The sequence below is a fragment of the Rattus rattus genome, chromosome 6, assembly GCF_011064425.1.
Source record: "Rattus rattus isolate New Zealand chromosome 6, Rrattus_CSIRO_v1, whole genome shotgun sequence".
NCBI lineage: Eukaryota > Metazoa > Chordata > Mammalia > Rodentia > Muridae > Rattus > Rattus rattus.
The window spans coordinates 38,250,512-38,273,226 of NC_046159.1; the positions used below are offsets into that span (position 1 = coordinate 38,250,512).

Genomic DNA, 22,715 nt, shown 5'->3' on the forward strand with positions numbered 1-22,715 from the left:
TAGTCCATGACATGAAGGTACTTCCGTCTGGAGGGTAGGAAGCTGAGGACGTATGTAAGTGAGAATGGATGCAGATGTCTAAGCATAGTGTCACATCCAGGGTGCCTAGGTTGCAGTTCTCACCTGAACTGTTCGTACTGGTCCATACGAATCTGGTGTACAAAGATTGAACACCTCCACTTGGAAGTTGTAAAGGAAGGTTTTTGGAAGGAACTGAATGAACATACTCTAGCCTGTTTACACTGACAGGTTCAGCTGAGGAAGGAGACGTTCACAGGGCACATGGAATATACTCATGGTTACGCTAACGTGTCAGTCACATGCTCATCTGAATGGCTGACAGTTCAGATGGAGTAGCTCAGGTAGATCAGATAGGTTGCTCACATCAACTGCTGTCTGGACAGGCAATCTTGTGAGGAATCCATTCATATCTTGATTATCTCAAGTATTTAAACAGGTTTAGAAATCTTGGCATACTCACCCTCAATGAAAGGGTACTTTCCTAAAATGAGGCGCTGCTAGGACCTTGCAGCTCAAAGCTAGACCATACAGTCTTCTCTGTAATGCTTTCAGTAACTGCCAGTACCAGAGAGAAACTTTTCTGTACTCGGGCCTCCTCTCTGCTCAGTAAGTCACTTACTTTATCTTTGTCTTAAACTCACAACCTATAAAGCTTTCTGCCTTTTAGCAAGTGAGTCTTTGGCTTTGCTTAGAGCCATCAATGGCTCCCTCCCTCATGGTCCTGGTCTTCCTTTCCATTTGTTTCTTTAAAGCTTGTTGGCAAATCATATCCCTCCCTCAGAAACCAATAAGACCCATAGAGCTGCAGGTTAGTGGTGAATTCTTAATGCCTAATCATGTCAAGTACCCAGTACAGACCTATCTGACTTTGATTGTTTCCATAGAATGATCCGTAAATGGTTCAGCACCATAACCACCCAGCAAAAACATTAAAATATAGACAAAGGGGGCCAGGAACAGAATCTGATCTATCAGGCCTGCTGTGGGGGGCCCTAGGAATATGGACTTCTAATGACTTCCTGGGTGTTAGAGTATTGCTGGCTTGTTTTTGAAGAGCTGGGCATGTACATTTTGTACATGTTTTCATGTATCCCTGTTTCCTTTTTCTTCCATGAAGACAGGTCTTGGAGAAGATTCTCTCCAACTGAGAATACAGTAGCACGCTATTTGATTGTGTGATCTGAATCAACCTGGGCCTCTTAGACAGGAGGAAGCCATAGCCCTTCCATTGGAGGAATTGGCTTATCAGAAACAACTACAAGGGAGTTAACAAAAAACAAAAGCCATAAAACAGCTAAGGACTAAATCTGACTTAAGAGGAACCAAGGCCAATGGAATTGGACACTTAGCACTGCTTTTGTACTGACCCTGCCTGTCTATCCAGACTTTCCACAATAGACCCTATCTGGCTATCTTACCGAAAGGCACTACTCACTACGTGTTCCCATCACCGTGTCAGGAAATAATCTGTCCTAATCTCGTATAGCATACTCACTAGATATCCAAAGCAAAACTGACTACTGATAAAAGTCCCCGTCAGATTTGTACTTAAGTAACTGAGTCATGTAAAACACCCTTGATGTAGAACAGTCAAAGGTTTTAGAATCTCCACTCAGCTGAAGATGTGCAGTTGACGTAGTGTTGTGCTATACCAATGCAGGAACTGCGCTGAACATCTCTGTGCTGCCTTTTGCCTTCTGTTGATATAGCTATAGATATACATATAAATCAGACAGCAGCAACGTCACTAGAATAAGAGACCCAGCACGGTGATCGTGATATGAGTAAAAGCCAGCACAGGGCGGAGGCTTACCGCTTGTGCACAGATATCTTAGTCTTGCTCACAACAGATCTTAATATTCTCTGAAAAACTTCTGGTTACACATGGAAAAACATCCTGGTTACTGAGATTTCAAATAGCCAAGTCTAGTAACCAGAATTCCTTCCTATGGTTCTATAGAGTCAGTCAGACCTAAATGAAGAGCCCCAAATGCTTAGAAGTAAAAACAAAACAGTAACCCAAAAACCACAAAAACAAAACATCTGAAACAAGCCCCAAACATAGCATCTGCTAAATATGAAATAATATTATATATTACATTAGTGTTGCTCAAACCCTTAGAGGTCCCCCCTCCAATAAGTTAAATCCTATGTCACCGACAAACTTTCTAGACTCTGAACCATGCACAAACAACCCTGAGAAGGTCTTGGAGCAATGGCTGCAGTCTTCCCTTAAGCTCACTGTGAGGAACTCATCATTCCCTTTTGTCCACTCCTACAGAAACTGGTTCACGCCTCTGTAACACACTGTGCTTAATGGAATGCACCTGACTGCTAAGTCCTGGTGGGGAGACAGCTAGTTCCAGAAAGCAGATGCTAGGCCCTCTTTGCCCTCGTGTCCCTGATATCTAGTGCTGTGAGAGAAACGCGTGGCTCCAAGTGTTGGGGGAAGGGAGGAGTCGGTTAACCTGGATGTGCAGCCATTCCTTGAGCGTGCCATGCACTGTCATGCATTTGCTCATGCTGCTTCCTTTCCGGGAAGGCCCCTACTGTAGTTCTCTGCCAGCCCAAGCCACCTCCTCGTGTGATTCAGAAGCTACACTTCTTTCTCACTCTAAGCCGCTGTGGGGCCAGCCTTCTCTGTGTTCCATGGGGCTCCATTCACTCCTTCTCTTTCTTTCCTGCTAAACATGGAGTCCTAGAGGGTAGATGTCTTGGCTCTTTCATGAAAAAGGCAACATGCCAATACAACTGAGATGTTCAGCAATTCTTACATTCCTAGCATAACAGGTAAGGGGCGATGTCCTTTAGGAAGCCAGTCACATTTCCAAGAAAATGACCCTTTTGCTTAGTATTTGCCCTTTTGCATTATGTAGGAAACATGCAAAAAAAATGTATGAGGTTCTTACATTAGTCCTCCTCCTTGGAATATGGATGTAAGAGAATCACATTTAGTATTCAGAATCTCTTGGGAGGGGAAACTTGGAGATGAGAAGCATCATTTAGTACTTAGAATAGCAACCCTAAGCAACCGGTCTCGGTGGAATGAATGAACACCTGACACCACTAATCACGTTTTCACTAATATCCTCACAAGGACGGCACCCCTACTTGGTAGTTTGGGAGAAAAAAAAAACACCCAAAGATCTCAAGCACAGCAAGGAGTGAAACCTAAAATCATTCATACTTAAATGACTATTGCTCCATTGCTGGTTTCTGGGTCAGAACATCTACAGAATAGCTAAGGGATGAAGCAAGATTTTAGATTTCCCAGTGAATGGCCGTCTTTCATGGCTGTAGTAAAAATGTCAGAGTTTCTTGTTCTTGAATCACTTGTGGGGTTTTTAGACCTTAATCCATTTTGCTGCCTTTTGTGGGAAGGAATCCTTGCAATGACCAAAACCAGATCTGTAACATGTCACCATGAGTTCTGATACACAACAGCTTAAAGTGTTTAAAATTCTCTTAACACCAAACTTAATAACACGCAGACCTAGTCAAGTCGGTTCGGAGACGATGCACACAGGTTTGTTAAGAGGACTCATTAAGGAAGCAATTTCTACCTCCTTTTGAATGAAACAACCCTTCCCTGCCCCCCAAAGCAACGGTGGTTTTTTGTTTTTTTTTTTTTTTTTCCTCCTACATTTCTTAGCATGTTGAGACTTCGGCAATTCAATCCTGGGAAAAGAACTTCAAAATGTGCTATTGCTTTTCCATGCTTCTTTGTAGCCTAGAACACTTTCCAAGAAAAAAAAAAAAGTTCATTTTCAGAATCCCTCAGAGGCGAGGGCTTTCTGAAGAGTGGTTCCAACTGCCAACCTGAAAACTGAAAAAAGAATATAAGAAGGGCTGGGGATCAAACGGTTGAAACCACCCAGGATCTAAGGTGACTTCATGACTCAGTCTATGGTTGGTCAAGTGTCAGCTCAATCGAAACAGCTCTACCCTGGCCTGAGTTTACAAAAGCTGTTGGCAGCTTTTTTTTTTTGGGGAGGGTGGTGGTGGTGCATGATAGTGGATGCATCCTCAGTCCCATGAAATAGTAAGGTTCTTCTCCTTGAGAGAGAGAGAGAGAGAGAGAGAGAGAGAGAGAGAGAGAGAGAGAGAGAGAGAGAGAGAGAGAAAGAGATGCAAAAGAAAATTTGTTTATCACAGAGGTCAAACTGAATACCAAACAGAAGAACTCAAACCTACTCAACACATCAAAACAGGCTAACACTGAGGGTTGAGCGGGTGAATGAGGGCTTCACTCCCTCCTGCTGTGGTATACTGTGGGGGATAAGTTACCAGAAAACTAGGGAACTGGTAAGGCCGCCCATGCTTTCCTGAATATTTCCCTAGACCTGCCATTCCTGCTCTATTTCCTCGGGCCAACTCACACCAAGGTCAAGGTTCACTGGTCTGTGAAGTGGAGCTCCAGGCAGCTTCTGAATCACTGGATGTGAGCCCCCGGAAGACAGACTCTGCATTGTGTAGACAGGGATTTTCAACAGAACCTGAAGGGAAGGGCTGCCTTGATTTTACCACCACAGAACACTCCAAAACCTAATAGTTTAGTTTCAATGTATTTTCAGAAACTCTCCGGTAAACTGGAGACACCCAATTGTTCCTATCAGTAGAGCACGCTCCTGCGGAGCTAGGGAGGTTGATAATGATGAAGAGTCATGAGGAACTCAGTGAGAGTTAGGGACACTGTAGAGCTAGGAGGCCTGAAGTTCGGGCAAACGCTCTGAGAAGTGGTATTGGCGTCACAGGAGCGCCTGTGTTTAAGTGTCTTGGATCAGAGTCCAAGAATGGTTTTTTGTACCTAATTTAAAGCATCTAATTGGACTGAGCCATAGCTATTTCAGACGGGAGGGAAAAGCTTGCTAGACTGTGGAGTTCGCCAGCCTCTCAGGGGCTGGCGGGGGACAGAGGCAGATACAGCCATTGATGTATTCATGAGTCAGCTCGGTCCTGTGAAACCCCGTTAAATGTCTCCCAGCAGGATGGGCAGTTAATAAGCAAAGCCATCGAGTGAGATCTTCATCAGCTTTCTTATTTAGGGTATTGCACATCTCAGGTGGTTGCCAAGCTCTGGGCTGCAGATGGCTCTCATCGATAAGACCTTTTCTCATCTTTTATTATTTGTATCTTAGTGTGTTTGAAAGGAAAGAACTTGAGGCCCAAAATGGTACCTTAGGGCACAGATGAGCCAAATTCAGCTGGGAAAGAAATATAATTGAAAGCAGAATTATTAAAAATGCTCTTTCAACTGTCTCTGAGAAGTGTTTATTGCAAGCCAGCTCCTCTCTAGTTTTGAATTGCATAAAGGTAATACGTCACCTGTGGGTACACCTTGCTACTTACCTCCAGGGCAGATTGTCCAGTACCTACTGCTGTGGCTGTGGTCCCCATTAAAACGCCTTCAGAACCATATAAAGTTGAGCTGAACCTGTAAGTGTGCGGCTATCCCTGTGAAGCTGCTGCCCATCCCTGGATCAAGTCCTTGACCCAAAGTGGCCCCTATCACTATACAACTGTCTGGCGACTTCTGTGTTCTTAAGGCATCAAAGGTCTGTAGGTGGAGGACAATAAGCTAGGTTTGGTGTCTGTCACCTTTTCCAACTTCCTTCAAGGGGCAGGATGGGGGCTATGTTTCTGAGAGGACTAGAACGACTCCCTAAAACTTGCAGTTTCTCTTAGGGTGTGGAGTTTTAAAATGCTGGTGAACACTTGAGAAGTCACAGGGCTAAGAAGCTAAGGCAGTGATACAGCTGTCTCCTGAGAGGCTCTGCCAGAGCATGACAAATACAGAGGTGGATGCTCGCAGCCAACCATTGAACTGAGAATGGGGTCCCCAATGGAGGAGTTAGAGAAAGGACTGAAGGAACTGAAGGGTTTGCAATCCCATAAGAACAACATTACCAACCAACCAGAGCTCACAGGGACTAAACCACCATCCGAAGAGTGCACATGGACAGACCCATGGCTCTAGCTGCATATGTAGCGGAGGATGGCCTTGTTGAGCACCAATGGGAGGAGAAGGTCTTGGTCCTGCCAAGGCTCAACCCCCCATTGTAGGGGAATGTCAGGATAGAGAACTGGGAAGGGGTGGGTGGATGGGTGGGGCAACATCATCATAGAAGAAGGGGGAGGGAGGATGAGATAGAGGGTTATGGATGGAAAACAGGGAAAGGGGATAACATTTGAAATGTAAATAAAAAGTATCCAATTTAAAAAAAAAAGCTAAGGCAGAACTAAGCACACACTCTCCCATCAGTGAGTCAAGTCCCAAAGGGGACAGCTTTGTGCAGTGTGTCGTCTTTGTTGCCCAGTGCTTCACTGAGAAAGTTTACATATTGAGACCACACCCTTAGTAGCACAGAAACAGTGACATATTCACACTACATAAGGGCAGCCAACACAGTGACTGGGGGGCGGGGTGAGTGTCTTCTGACCCTCAGTCCCCTCTATGGAGGTGAGAAGCTTCATCACTGTAGCATGAACATTGCCTATCTTTCCATCAGAGTAGGGATGGCGTCGACAGTGAGTGTGGGGGTAAGGGGTGTGGCCCTTTACCTGGTCCTTTAGTTCTGACAGCTGGCCAGAAAGATTGGTGACCAGCTTCATGGTGGACTCCAGCTTCTCCTGCAGGTTCCTCAGCTCGTTCTGTTCCCCTTCAGAGTCACTGCTGACCAGGGACATGGCTCTCATCCTGGGGAACCAATCAAGGTTTCTTTCCTAGAAATCACAATGGGAAGCAGAGGGAGTTACTCCTAAAGGTGGGAACGAGAAGAGACATCTTTCTATGCCATCCTCCCACGGCTGGCATTAGTCTTCCTCATTTGCTCTTCACTTTTTTTCCCCCCATATGAAACAGGTCTCATTATGTACTACTGACTGGCCCAAAAGTATATAGATCAGACTGGCCTTGAACTCACAGAGGTCTCTGGCCCCTGACACAAATATTGAGAGTAGAGGTAGGTGTTCACTACTGTGCTTGGCCCACTTAATTATTTTGAGAAAAGGACTCTTATACATGTCAGCTCCCCAACTTGGCTAGACTTGCTGGCCAGCAAACCCCAGGGATTTCCACTCTTCGGGGAGTACAGGTAAGGGCCACCTTGTCTGACTTCTTAAGTGGGTGCTGGGGAACAAAACTCAGGTCCTCATGCTTGTGGGGCAAGCACTTTACTGACTGAGTCATCTCCCTAGCCTAGAGAAGCTGTAACCAATGCCGTGGAACTCTTAATTCCTAGAAGAGGAAACGGCTGTAAAATCGAATGTAAGCGCAGAGTTAGGCTTCCATTTAAGCTCCTAACTGAACAGTCAACATTGCCACTTTCACTTGAGTCTTTATTACTATGGCTCTTGTCTTTGCCAGGTTACATACATGACTGACAAGTTTTGTCTCAGATCGGGGCAAAACATGCAGAACAAGCTTTAGTGATGTTCAAGTTATAACTCGGGCACTGAATGCATTCACACTGCTGCATAGCTACACCGGAATATTTTACTTTATCTGAGGTTTTGATCACTGTAGGTACCTCAAACTGTGTTGTATTTAAAAGGAATTACCCAGGGGGCAGGGAACACATTAAGTTCCCACCTGTTCTGACATTTTAAAGGACAGGTTGTGAATTTGCTTGGGCAAAGGGACTGTTAAGGGGACTGAAGATGAGGCATGGGCTCCTCAATTCATTTCCAGTTTGTGAGCTTATGGAAGGTACCCCTGTGTTCCTTCCAGACTTCAGTGGGTGACAGATGCTGCCCACTATACAAGGCAGGGCCGTTAGGCCACGTGACCCGCCCAATTCCATCCTTTTGATGTCTCAGCCTGTACAGTAAATGGTCGCGTGAACAGTCTTTCTCACCTCTGGCTAACAGAGTGGGACTTTTCCTTCTCCCACCTCACTTCCTTCTTCCCATGATGCCTCACTCCTCGACAGCACGCCTCATAGGTTCTGAACAGAGGGGCAGGAATGCACAGAGATCCAGGGGAACTGACTCATTCTGGGCCTAGCCGGTGTCCTCTCACCTGGACCATTTTGATCTTATCAGTACACACTGCACACTTTTCAGAACACCCCTGTAGGCAGGAACAAGGCACTATTGTTGCTTTGATCTACTGTGGGTTCCCAGTCTTTCTCTGGGAGCCAGTCTTTTCTGATATAGACTATTTTTGCTCTGTGAACCCTATAGACTCTGTTATAACTACTGTTGCCTCCTTCAAGGTATCTATAGACATGATATAAAAGAAAAGATGCAGCTGTGTGCCACTAAAACATTATTTACAAAGTGCTGGTGGCTCACTAGGTTGGGACTGTGGACTAGTGTTGGCCAATCTCTGTTGTATGTAATAGCAGTGTCAGTGTCTTCAGACTCTAGAGACCCAAGTCTAGATAGGATATATCAGTTAAGACCATTAAACTGTCTTCAGTTAAGGTGCTCTTTCAGGAGAAGCCATGCAAGGACCTGGTAAAAAATAAAGAAGGCAAGCCATGTACTAGCACATCTTTGTGTGTGTGTGTGTGTGTGTGTGTGTGTGTGTGTGTGTGTGTGTGGTGGAAGGGGGTTGTGATCTCATGTATTCTGAGCTGGCCTCAAACTCATTGCGTAGCTAAGGTAACCTTGAACTCATGATCCTCCTGCCTCTGTCTCTTGACTGTTGGAGTTATAACTATGTACTGCCATGCCAACTTATGTGGTTCTGGGCAAGCATTCTACCAGCTGAGCTCTATTCCCAGCTCAAATCACATTGTAAAATGTCAGGGGAGCCCAGGCACTCACTACTCTTTAACGTGAGGGGCTGGACCCACCTCTGTGGAGTGACTAGATCAAAGCTGATCGTCAGTGTTTACGGGAGGATGGAGGGATCCTTCATGAACTCTACTCACACAAGCTTAAATAGCTAAATATGAGCTGCTTACAGTGTTTCTGTGGAAAGACAAACATGGCGGTGTCTACCCTGCTATACCCCATGATAAACATTCATGCTACTCCACATCCACATTCATTCTAATCAATTTCTCAACAGAGCGACAGGCAAAAGATCAGCCCATAAAACACTCTGATTCAAAGTCACTAGCTAGAGCTCTGAAGAGTTTCTCTGCCTGTAATCTGTTACGTTCAGTGACCTGCTGCTGCTGAACCTCTACACGCCTGTCTCCGTCATGCAGACACATAACTCCATGTTCCCACCAAGGAAACATCTCAATTTAAGGGATGAAATGCTGAGGGGGAAATGAACTCTGTATTTTAGAAGACAGAAGCATGTGGCCGCTGGGCAGTGAGTTTTCTCTTGTCAGGGTAAGCTAGCTTCTGGGAAGGGGTCAGATGTCGGGGATTGGCTGACAAAGTCGTGTACCCAAATCCACGGAGGGATCTCACAGGCCAACTTACCCAATCAAAAGCCTCAGCTATCCAACCTCACTGTATTAAGTTTTGTAGAATTATCCCAGAGGAGAACGAAGACCCCAAATCTTACTGTCATTGTCAAGCTCTGACAGTGGCAGGCTCTGAGAACCCACTATCAGCTGGATGCAGAAGAGGATGCAGATTCCATCAGCACAGATGTAATCAAAGTTCTGATTTGGGTGTAGGAGACAGGACTTAAGTCCATTTTCAAATAAGATCTTAGGAATCAATCTGTATTTGCAAATTGTATATCACTGTGGCTGAGTATTCAGGTGGGACTCTTATCGTTATTTGAGCTCAAGTGTGTGTAAGTAGGAAAGCACTTTAAAAGTGTAACAAAACCAACATAAACTATGGGAAACCTTATTTCACATGTGTGGCACTGAGCATGGTGCAGTGGCCACAAAGATATGGTCGATGCATCTGGGTCCTGGGACCTATTTCAAAGGAGATATGTTTGCCTTGGACACCTGAGTAGGAAGTGGGTCTTCCGTCTACGGCCCAGGTGTAATGGTCACCAGTGTGGCTGGAGACGGAGGTGAGGGTGGACAGGCAAGGTAGCTTAGACTGTAGCTATCCAGTGGCCCAGGAAGGGTCTGGAATAGAGAGAGCGAGGAAATGAAGGAAAGAGGACGGAAGGAGCCGTGAGAGAAGAAAGGCTGGTATGGGGCATGCATAGTGAGTAGCCACAGGTTCATCTGCGATTAACTTATTACCGCTCAGCAAATAGATGCCCCAAGGCCAAGCTGGCAGCAAACTCCTCTAAGGTCAGGCTCTCTAGTGCACCATCTGCTTAGCAAACCTTTTACAAAAGCACAAGATGGATTTCCAAAGAGTCTGTGTCAGTGAAATCTTTAAGACTCCAGAAGACCCTTGTATGGGTGTGCACACAGCTTTGAATCTGGGGAACAGTAACACATGACTGAACAATGACAGAACCATGAGGCTGTGCTATGATTTCCCACCTTCTTCTGCATGCAGCATGTGTGATGTCTACCCTCCTCCCACTTCCAGCAGTGACTGCAGGAAGGTCTTTGAACTCGCGCACAGTTTTTCCGCCTAAGAGTCCTTGACTGAACTTTTACTCTTTCTGTCCCCCCTCCCCCAACTCCCCCTGCTGTATACATGGGACATCTGTGACTCTGGGATATGAAGGCCCTGCTCAAGGAGTCCATAAAGCCATCCACAGAGACAATGTACCTTTAAATCATAGTAAACTGAAAGAGTGCTGTGGAACACTCTCTCAAACTTACGGAGCATCCAAACAACAATGAAAGCATGTGTTCTAACCCTGTGATAACCCTTCATTCTCTATTTCTTAAGAGATCTTCCATGAAAAGGTAGGGGAAGCAGGTTTTCTGGGTTATGACCCCTTTGCTGCCTCCTTAAATTTGTAATGTGAAACTGGGGTAGGAGGAACCCCACTAAAATCCTAACACGTAGAAGACAACCTTACTGGAATAGAATCCAAGTTCTGTGCTGAAATAACAGATCCTTAAATGTGAGAACCTTGGTATTGCCAGTATTTTAATGAGTCACCTGGCTGTTAGGTCAAATCTCCAATTACGAAGTGGTTAAAATTAATTAGCAATTCTAGCCAGACTCTTCTCTCAGTTTCCAGGTGGTTTTTGCATGTGGCTCAATAGGATAAGCTCCTGCTGGGTGAGGTTCCTCCTCAAGAGGGTTCCAGTCTATATGGAGACTCAATCTGAGAAGAAAATGTTCAGAATATTCAATACAGTGAGAGAGAGAGAGAGAGAGAGAGAGGAGAGAGAGAGAGAGAGAGAGAGAGAGAGAGAGAGAGAGAGAGAGAGAGACGAGAGCACGAGCACGCAAAGTGCATGTATGTGAGTGAATGTGAATCCTGGGTTTTTTAATGTCATTACAAACTTGTCATCCACAAGTTCTGTAGCCCATGAAGAGCTCTAGTCACTTGCCCTGAAGTCTACTCAGGATCAAAAGCATGCCCCTGTCTGGGTTGCTCTTGCATTTTTGGGAAAGCCATCCTTGACCAAGACATTCCGTTTCTAAATGAGTTCACACTGTGGGGAATGTGTGTGGTGGTAGTGGGGGGAGGGGGTCACACGGCATCTGCCACTCTGGGTCTGCTCTATCCCTCTTGGTCTTCCTCACTCGGTTTGCTGCTGGCATCTCACATGCCAATGCTATGAGGCACTGTCTGCCCTGGTCCTCCCACAATCCAGTCAGGCACTTCCCATCCTTGCAAATGCTTCCTCTGTCAGAGCACAGAGACTAACTGAAGCCACAGCCGGAAGCAGGCTAACCACAAGTGCTAAAGTTCTGGTTAGTTCTTTTCTAGGTAAAGTTGGAAAAGTCCCTGCAAAGGCAAACACTCAAGTTTTAGACACGGGGGTGGCACTGACCAGCCACTCCAACACATCCTTGACTGGAAGAGGGGTGTGTGTGTGTGTGTGTGTGTGTGTGTGTGTGTGTGTGTGTGTGTGTGTATGTCCGTGTGTGGGGGGGGGGGTGGGGTTAGGGGTAGGGTTTGGAGCAGAGCCAGGGAGAGGAAGAGCAGAAACGGGTAAGAGAGGATGGGCTGTGTCAGCACTGCTGAGGCAGGTGCTTTTCCCTCCCAGGTTCATGTGAAGGCGCTGTTCTGAGAAAGACTCCAGAGAATCTATGGCCGACTCAGAGGGAGGCTGCTCAGGTAGAGAATTCTGTTTACTGCCTAAACAAGGGAAGGTTACTTACCAAATCCTTCCTTCCTTCCTTCCTTCCTTCCTTCCTTCCTTCCTTCTTTTCTTTTCTTTTTAGTTTTTCTCCTAGTAATATATTTATTCCCTTCCTTCTTTTATAGAACAATTAGAACATGAGGACTTGGGGGGGGGGTGAAGGGTAAACATATGGGTCATGGAAGAGAAGACAAGTTCTAGAAAATGGAATTCTTAAAAAAAAAAAAAAAAAAAAAGAGGGGTTGGGGTTTAGCTCAGTGGTAGAGCGCTTGCCTAGCAAGTGCAAGGCCCTGGTTCGATCCCCAGCTCGAAAAAAAAAAAAAAAAAAAAAAAAAGAAAGAAAGAAAGGAAAGAAAATGGAATTCTTGCTTTGCTCCCAAGTAACGCCTCTGGAAAGTGTCTAGATAGCAAGACTGTCTTTTCAACTCAGATGGTAATTGTAACTCTATGTCTTTGGTCACACTAGAAACAGAGGCCAGGAAATAAGCTGGAGTTCAGTCTTCAATCCCTCGGAATGCTTAGAGGAGGAGGGAGACTGAAGGTAATACTTAATTTTGCCAAAGCAGACATGTAGGGTGCCCAGCAGACTGGAATCAATTGCCCCTTTGGTGAGCAAGACTGGGTCATTTACGCTGAAGAAGAAATGAACTGTTCTTTAGAGCATTTGCTCGTTATGCTCTGTGACGTTCTAATTTACACATTAAAACCCCTAGAAAGTATATTCCAACTTGGTAAAGTCAGTGGAGGGGCATATGAGGCCCAGAGGCTTTTAGGGCAGCGAAGCTATTAGGTGTGATTCTGTAGCTACAAACCACACGTTTGTCAGAAAACAGTGGATCAAACACCAAGAACAACTCGACCAACACGGCCTGTGACTTTCACAACAGCGTCACAGTCTCTGTGTCTGCTGCTACTGATCTATCCATACCTATCTATAGCTATATCCTCAGTAGTCTGTATTGGGTTAACTGGAGAGAAAGAGGAAGGAAGGGAAGAAAGGAAAGGGAGGAGGTGAGAATCGATACATGGGAAGATGCGCTTCCTGCCCCATTTCTCTGTAAACCTAAAATTGCTCAAAAAAAAAAAAAGTTTAATAACTGGAATAAAAAAAAAGCTTTTCTACCTGGAATTTCATCGCTACCTCAAATAAGCTGCCAATGAGAATCCAGTCAGCCTAAACCACAGAGACGCTGCTTTTTCACGGCTTCTGTACACGTCCACCACAGATTTGTGACTGTAGAAAGAGCAAAGGCCTGGATCAAAGCTAGGCAGTGTCGGAGGTGTGACTTTCTCCATCCACACAGGACACAGTGAGTCAGCTCACTTAGCTCAGGAGGGCCTTTCTCTTTTCTGTTTTCTTTCTTTCTTTTTTTTAAGAGCTCACTAGCCATTGGCACTTGGTGACAATATGGATCAAGTAGTTGTGAATGTGTCCCCTAAAATGAATGGCATTGTATAAAAGCATTGTAAATCAATAAAGTCACCTGCTCACGGTCACATAGCTCACTTAGAGGCAACACTGTAACCTAGATATCAAGACTCCTACCTAAACGGTTTTCTTTCTGTGGGGTAAGGTTTTAGAGACCCCGCTTTCTCTTTGACCAGAGGCTTATCCAAGCTGCTTACAATCGTGCTCAGAATGACGTTACTGAAACAGGCGCATTATATAATCTTCAGCGGGGCTGTGATGACCGGTTACCCTTCCTAGACTTAGTTAATCGTTGTTCTTGGATGATAGAGCACAACAAAGACCAGCTCGTGCCAGCAGAGAGAGCCGCACCCATTTCTGATGAAATTCCCATAGCAGCCAGCTGCAGAATCACCCTTTCAAGTCAGTCTGGGGCCACAGGTGGGGTGTTCCCTGGGCACCCATAGGGAGTGTGAGAAGGCAGAGTTCACCACTGGGAGTGACACGCCTGGCTCCTGGGCACCTGAGGCTGCCACGTTGAGCAAGCCAGAGGTCAGAGAGGAGAAGGAGGTAGGTCAGCGGCCTGTGTTAATAAGAAACAGTCTGGCAAAAGTCGCTCTTTTCCTGAATCCAGCATCCAAGCTGGCTTCTGACCTGCTGCTTAGACGGCTTCTCTTGCAGTTTTCGAAACCAGCTAAGAACTGACCAGAACGTTCCTGTTGGAGACCCTGGCAATTTTCAGTGGTTTACTGATTCTTTTTAGGTTCTGTGAGTTTTCAACTTTGACATGGTTGACCAAATCCAGGGTTTTCTTGTTTGTTTTGATGCCTAATTAGATGACTGAGTTTCTAAAATCCTTTCCCCCAACCAGGGGAAAGTCCTTCAATTCATTCACCTTTGAATAGCCACAGACACATAGCTAGGTATGGTGGCACATGCACTTGGGAGGCAGAGGTAGGAAGATACGGGGAGTTCAAGGCCAGCTAGGGCTCAATAGTGAGACCCTGTCTCAACACATGTAAACTCACATACAAGTACACACACAGCGAATAGCTGTTTCATGTGTGTGTTCGGAGCTCTTTCAGCTGGGTTTACAGAACAGAAAGCCCAAGACAAGCTTTGCTCAGTGTCACTGCTTTGCAGATATTCTGAGGGCAGGCTAGGAGCAGGCTACCACTCCTCCTGCCACGGTTCTCCAGGAACTGGAGAACTGCTCTGCCCCTGCTGACCGGAAAGTGGTTTGCAGCGATGGTGCCACCTCTGAAGAACTCGTGCCAGAGCTTGCCTATCAGATGCAGGCTTTCCAGATTCCCCCATCCTCTCCAAATCACCTATCCTAACCTCTAAACACTTGCAAGCCTGAGTCTCCCCTGATACCACTTTGAAAGGTCGTACTCAAGTCCTTTTCCTTCCCATGTTCCCTGCAGGCATTCACTGTGTAAAGACAGGTCTTAAGTAATTTCTATTGTGTACATTTGATAAGACAGCCCACTTCACGGTATTTTATAGGTTGAGTTTTTTTTTTTTTTTTTTTTACCTCTTTGTTAACTTTTAAACTTTTTAAAAAAAATGTTTTATGGCTGGTAGCAATATGATACTTTTGAGTGGTTATATCAGATAAAGTTGGTATTTAGAACCATCAGGAATGAATGCAGGAGTTAGGGCAAAGGAGTTACAGATGAGCCTAGAAGGGTGGCGGCCCAGTGGACTGTGTGATAGACAAAAAATGGCAGGGTGGCTCAGTATATATCTTTTTCGTTTAGTGTATTAGGCCTGTCTTGTTGGGTGATGCGTGTGTAAATATTCACTCTAGGGATATAAGCATGTGCTCTCCTGGGTGGTGAACACATTTCTCCATGGCTCTATCCAACCTTTGCTGCTACATCCCTGATCCCTTCAGCCTGGAAGACCAGAGTCAGGTGGCTCCACTCCCCGTGCTCCCCTTCACCATCTCAGACCCTTTAGGGCAGATGATGGGTCTGCTCCACTTTCTGTCAGAAATGATGTAACGGACGGACGGACTGGGGAAAATCCAGAAGCGTGCTAGAGCCACACGCAGAGATGCAGGCCGGATGCAGAGTGAGTGCTTCCCAACACCAGAAAGGTGTCCATGAAATGCACAGGAAGGAGGGGGCGGCCCCACCCCCTCTACACTAGAGGACAGAACATGTTATGAAGTTAGGTGGGGAAACTTAAGCTCAGCAAGCGCTTTGTGCAGCTGCCACCGACAGGAACCCAAGCTGAAGCCCAGTGGGAGGGGAGAGAGCCTGGCTGGCTGGGAGGTGCATTGAATGGTGCTGACACACAGTTTCCAGCCACTGAGAAGGCAGTGCCAAATCCCTCTCCACTTCTCTTTCACCCTGATATATTCTTGAACTTGGACGCCGTGTCAGCTAACTCCAGGAGGCGTTCTGGGAATTGTATTTAGAGGGCAGCACAGGCTGTCTCCTCGCTTACGGAGGCTGAGGGCTTTTCACCAATGAATATGGCCTCCCAGGTTAGGCACAAAGTTGTTGCTATGGAGATGAGGGTACCGAAACATTGATATCGCTGCCCCGGGGAATTTATCAAGACACTCCCTTCCTCCTAGCATCCTCCCTCGATTTCCAGAATCAAAGTCCAAACCCCTTTACTGTATGCTTGGATGGAGCAATGGGATGCCAATGTCACATTTCCAATGCTGGGACAAAGCACAGTTTGTGAAAACTCAGGTAAGACAGGTCAGGGTGGAGCTGGCCGCATGCTCTGCCAGCCTCTGTCCCTCAGTTATGAACCCCACTTGTCAGCCAGCAGGGGCTCCAACGTTAAAGGCTCTCATTCTAATTTACCCACTGAAGTCTCCCCCCAGATGGCTGTTGACATTTGATATGCATTTCCTTATGCTGAGCAGCCCTTTCTCCACTGATATCCAGAGCCTTGATTTATCACGAAGAGTCTCCATCCCAGTCCTTGGACTACCTACGCTTGTCAGAAGCACGGTTCCTGCACTGGAGAGCGCCCGTCTGCAGACTCCAGAGCACAGGCACTCCTTCAGGTCAAGCCAAGTGCAAGACTCGGGCCAGTTCTGCTTTAAGACAGAAGGGAGTGACACCCGGGCAGAGGCGGTATTCACTTCCCATTCTGATCTCTTAACCTTGCTAACAGTTGCTTTCTGACTGTTTACTTCCTGTGTCTTCTTATCAACTGCAGACAAACAGGCTGGGGCCAGCTCTCCTCTTGCTTCCCAGCTTCCTCACCATGGTCCTCGCAAACATCTTGTACTGCTTACTTTGTTAACACAATTTATTCGCTTGGAACATTTGTTGGACAGACCTTTCCAGGACCAAAAAAAAAAAAAAAAAAAAAAAAGATTCTCACCTAGCCTCTGATACAAAAACTGCTTTAGGCTTTTAAGGAAAGCCTTTTCCAAGAATGCAAAGCTAAGGGCCCCTCCCTTGCTGGGCAGGAGCTCACCTCTACCTGAGAGAGGATTAGCCCAGCAGAGAGCACAGCTGTGAGAAAGAGTCAGCGTGGGGCTTAAGGGATGTCAGAGCAGACATTCTTCTGTCTAATTGTCACTTAGTGAAGCTCCAGGCTGTGAGTCACCTGGGCGGGGAAGCTGGTCTGCCTGGTGGCTCTGACGGCCCCTCTACTCTCTTGCCCTTAGATTTCTCTCTCTCCCGGATCTGGCCACCAAGGACTATTCTCAGGTGTCTCAAATGTAAGTGATGGTAGAGGTGTTTATCGTATATTCAGATAAATTCTTTAGCAGCGCTGGGTACTCCCTGCCCCACCCTCTGTCATATTTACACTCTAGCACTTGAGGTGGGCACCTGGGAGCCAAGCTATCCACAGCTTTGAGCATTAAGCTCCACCTAACCACAAAGCTGAGGCCTGCTGATTTATGCATTAGCCGGCCAGCATTACCTAGGAGATCCTCTTTCAGGCTCTCCGCCCTACCCCCATGGGGCCTTTTCTGCCTCGTTTTAAAAGTGATTAATTCCATACACTAGGGAGATGAGGCAGCCGGATGACAAAGGCTGCAGGCTCCAGACCCAGAGGGTTGTGTGCAGGTGCACACACACAGCCCTCCCCCAGCAAGGGTACCTGGATGTGTGGGTCGGGGCAATCTGAGGCTGCACTGTGGCCCGGCAGCTTTGGCCCAGCTGTGTGACCCTGCAGAGGCTGCTTTACCCCTCTGAGCTGAACTGTTCACCGTCTGGTGAACTGTTTCCATCCTGCTGGGAATAGGCTGAGCGAGATGCTGCACAGAGAGTGTGTATCTCATACAGGGTGACTAATGATAACCCAGGACAGGCAATGGTTATCCCACCATCCCTGCTTTTGCTAGCATACCCCAGGCATTCAGGTCACCTGGGGAAACACATTCTCTGAAGCCACTTCTGGGTCCCAGATGACTACCCTGTTTGGCTTCAGACACTAGGACAAGTGACTGAGGTGCATATTCTACATATCAAAGCAGACCTGGCCTCCAGGTTCTCCCAGCATCCCTCAGTCCCTACGTGGCATACCCTGCCTGCAACCCTGAACTTTCTAGCCCAGGGGCTGGGCTGCCCTTCCCCCAGAGGTTCTTTCTATACAATCCAGAGGTTTTGTCTTTTTTCTACCTGTCGCTGTCTCTGTCTCTCTCTGCAGGCACTTTCTCTTTCTCTCCCTTCCCCCAGCCGCCAGACCCCAGCCATTTTCTCTCTTCATGGTGACTTCCCTGGCCTTGGCCCTTGGGGCCAGTGAACTCGCCCGCCCGCCCGAGAGCAGCTTCCCAACAACCCTGCCTATATAGAATCTAATCCGGTTTGAATTGACTCATTTCATTGGCAGAGAAATAACCTATCTATCACATGCTACCCTATCACATGCTACGCATAGGAGAGAGGCACTCAGAATAGCCCAGGTTACTCTATCCAGTCACCTTACTTTCTATGCAGTTCACTCAGAAACACTTCTGGGGGGGAAAAATTAAGATTATGAGATGGAATTTCAGATACATAAGTAAATCTGTGTTTAGTTAGGAAATAAATTAATTCATTTATCATTATCATTATTATTTTTAAAAAGCACTCTTCCTTTTAATGTTTCTTGTGCTTTGAGCAATCAAGAATTCAGGCTTCTCCCCCGAGTACAGCAGAAAAAAGGGCTACTGCGTCTTTAATCACATGTGTTGTCTCTTAGTTGTAACATTCCCACTTCCACAGTAGTTACATCCTCCTGGGCAGATTAATTCAGAATGGAATCCTATCCAATAGGATCACCTTATCTATAGACAAGCATAAATCCTCAGTCTGGTGGGCCAGAACAAAGCCACTGGTGTAGAAATTATATACGACTGTGGAAATGCATATGGAGATCAAGATTAACAAGACTCCTTAGGCTACCACCATGACTGGAGTTCCTCTGTGAAAAGGCCACCCTATTTATTTATTCATTTATTTATTTTTATTCCTGCTGCCAGGGCTGTGTGAGGTCACTGCAGTCACAGCTAGCCTGTGACAAAGGCAACATCCTCTTTATACAGTAAGCTGCACGTGTATTATCGGGAGCAGGGAGCAGAAGAAAGCAAGTTTTTCCAGACCTTTGAGTCACAGCACCACTTACTATCAGGGGTTGCAATCAAAGGTCTACTAGTGAACCAAGAGTAACCCCAGAACTCTCTCTCCATTCTCCAAATCGACAGAAACCCCACTGACACTGGAGAAAGGGGAAGATACTGGGTTTCTTTCCACACCGGATGTTATTAAATTAAGACAGCTTGGTGACGATCAGATGGCAGCCAAGGTACCTCTCACAGGGATGGGACTCCAAGGAAGCTCCGGTTGGCATTTCGTCCGTCACCCTGTGGCCTTCTGTTTGCTGGCTGCTGTGCTTAGGCTTGCCCACCAGCTGTTGCCCTCCACACCCTCCTGCCACACTCTGGTCTTTTCTGTCTAGCCCCGTGGGTGTGTGAGGTAGCATGAACCTGAATTTGCATAGCAGATGGTCAATGGGTCAGCGATGTCCTATGACTTGCTGGGGGTTACATGACTATGAAGTCGCAGAGCTGGCACTCAGACCAGGATCTTCTGTCTCCATACCCAGTGTCTGGTAGGAATAGGCTCTGAAGGGAAGGCACTAACGAAACAAGGAGAGGGATGAGGATGCAGGGCTTGTGTTCTTAAGTGAAATTTAACTTGTGGGCAAATGGCTGGGAACTTCTCAATTACAAGATCATTTCCTTCTTTAACCGCCAGGGCTAGTAAGAAATGTACAACTGTCCTTGACAGAGGAAACATCTTGTTACCTTGACTGCCAGCCATTTTCTTGACTGAACTAGGAAAGGTGATACAGCTAACTTCCGGAGCCTGTCTTGTAGGCGTTGTTTGTTTTGAGAAATGGTCTTAAGTAGCCGAGGCCAGCCTCAAACTCTAGCAATCTTGTCTCTACATCCTGGTGTAACAGGTATGAGCTACCACATAACCTGGCTGTCATGTTTTTATACAGGTTGGCCATTACCAAAAGAGGAAGTATGCCTTTGGGACGTGAATGTAGGCAAAGGAGTTCTGTGCTCAGCCCTTAGGCGACTCCCCATCCTCCCCATCCATGTTCACTCATGGCCAATCAGCTCTCTTCCTAAACCACGTTCCATCAGGCAAATGCTAGCTTTGGGAGAAGAGGCCCATGTTCTAGGCCTGCTGCCTCTGTTTGAAAAGGTGCTATCCTTGAGGTACTGGGAAGCTCTTTTACCTTCTCAGTGCCCACTTGAGGCTTTCCACTTGGTCTCCTGCATGGCCTTTAGCACATGTTACTGAACAGATCCAGACAGTCTGGAATCTTAACTGACAGACTAAAGGAGAGAGACAGATGGAACATCCTCTGCCATCAGGCAAATGCTGTCCTTCCTCAGGACCACATACCCCTATATTCAAAGATTCCTTCCCACACATGAAGAGTCTAGGAGGGGTGAGTACAGCTGGGTTTTAGCTTCCGTCCCTCATGGCCATCCCCTATCTGTCCTTCACCTGCAGTCTCAGCAGTCTCCAAGGCGTGTCTTGCCACACAATCTGGTGTTCTGTCCAGAATTAGTGAGTAGGAGAGGTTTGGGAGGTCTCTTCCTCACAGTAGAAGCTTCCACATAGCATGAGCTCATGGGGTTACAACACAGGCATGTGACTTACAGCACTGCAGCTGAGGACCTAGGAGCCTGACACCCCTAAGTGGGTCCTGAAGCTGGTCCTGTCCTGCTATGGCTAAGTCTCCACGTTAGGGATTCTTGTTGAATCTCCACTAAAAACGACACAGGCAAAAGGCTCTGCCTTTCGGCCGGTGGCTCTAATACTCTTCTGTGCCTCTTTTATTGCACAAAACATCTGGCTCCCCAGCAGCGCTGACATCCAGAGTTAAGAACCCTTTGATGCCCTAGATTTTCATGCTTTCTGACAAGACATCTTATCCAATCAAACATGCTACAGACAGGAAGCAGAATGAATGCCCAGGTCCTCAGAACACTGAATGCAGAAGATTCTGACCAGGCTCTGTGGCAGGCAAGGGGTCACTCTGCTCTTCATCCCGATCAAGTGACTGCTCACAAGACTTCAGTAAGTCTCCGTGACCGAGACGGAAGCTCCAAAGGGCACCAGACTTTTCTATGACTGTAATGTAAGGTAATTAACAGCCTCACAATCAGCCCTGGAAAGATTTAAAGATAGGAGACAGCCAGACACTTTAGAGAGGAGAAAAGTCCAGGTCACCACACATGCATGTGGCTAGGTTTGTGGCAGTGTGCAGGCTGATAAAACATGGGCTTATTTGCCAGTGTCGACCAGTGGAGGAATAGAATCAGAGAACTGACGTCTTATTAGAGTGTCATGACCTGGTGGGAGCTGGCTCTGACTCTCTCTGCTCCTTACTTACCCCATACAGAAGTCTGCCTCCCTCTGACCAGGTTCTCTCCCATCAAAGTGCTACAGAATAGGATTTCTGAAACCCCGCCTAACACCTTCTAAAGCTAAGTATGGGCAGGCACTGACCCCCAGCCTTACTTTCATCCGCATCTATCCTGTTATAGGATTTATGAAGCATCACCCAAAGGCTCACATGATAAAGGCTTGGACTTCAACTTCAATATCAAATCATTGAGAGGTGACTGTATGATGAGTGTTGCCTTAATCAATGGAATAATCCAAAGATCAGTTAATAATTTTGATGGCATCATTTGAAGGTAGTAGAAACTTCTAGAAGTAGGGAGGGCCTAGTTGGAGAAAGTAGGTCATTGGGAATTTCACTGTATGTTTTGGTCTATCTGTTTCTCTTTTCCATCCTCCCCCCTTCTGTCTCTGTCTCTCTCTGTGTTGCTCCATGTGTACACATGTTGGGCATGTACACATGGAAGCTGAAGGTGGCCACTGGGTGTGGTCAGAGCTCTAACTGTCAACTTTGGCACAGCCTAAGAGTCACCTGAGAAGGAAGTCTCAATCGAGGAACTGCTCGGGTCCAGTTTGCCTATGGGCATGTCTATGAGAAATTTCTTTTTATTGCTAATTTATGTAGGAGGTCCTAGCCCACTGTGGGCAGCACCATCCCCTGGGCTGGTAGTCCTGGGCTATAAGACAGCCAGTTAAATATGAACCTGTGAGGAACGCAGCAAGCAGCATTCCTCCATGGTTTCTGTTTCAAGTTCCAGTCCTTAATTTCTCAAGGATGGGCTGTGATCTGAAAGCATGAACCAAAGAGCCCTTTCCTCTTGCTCAGAGTTTTATTACAGAAGCAGAAAGGAAATGAGAACAGGTTATCTCCTCCATTGCTTCCCACATTGTTTTCTGAGCCACAGCCGCTCACTGATCCCGCTGCTCATCACTTGTTTAGTCCATCAAGCTAGTCAGCTCCAGGATGTGCCTGTCTCTGTGCCCCCACAGTGAGGATACAGCATGTTCCATCAAGCCTGGCTTTTGATGTGGGTGCTGGGATCTGAACCCATGTCCTTATGACTGCATAGTAAGCACTCTACTCACTGCCGTCTTCCTGGCCCAGAATCTGCTTTCAAAGGATATCTCTTTCTAGTCTCCAGCCTCCGAGAAGTGAGTGACTGCTCTCTATACCCTTCTCCTATAGTGCTGTGCTTCACCCCAACTCAGACACAAGACAGCCAGCTAACCAGGGACCAAAGCGTCCAAGACTGAGCCAAAATAACCTTTTCCTTCCTAGCTGTTTGTGTCAGGCAG

General features: G+C 46.6%; 1 protein-coding gene across 1 annotated transcript in view; it reads right to left on the bottom strand.

The window, feature by feature from the left end:
• Itpr1 (inositol 1,4,5-trisphosphate receptor type 1) overlaps positions 1–22,715 on the bottom strand; it is a 323,135-nt gene that overhangs the window by 2,315 nt on the left and 298,105 nt on the right. The window contains exon 61 of the mRNA XM_032905993.1: positions 6,583–6,744. Coding sequence (XP_032761884.1) covers positions 6,583–6,744 — 162 coding nt within the window. The remainder of the gene's footprint in view (positions 1–6,582; positions 6,745–22,715) is intronic.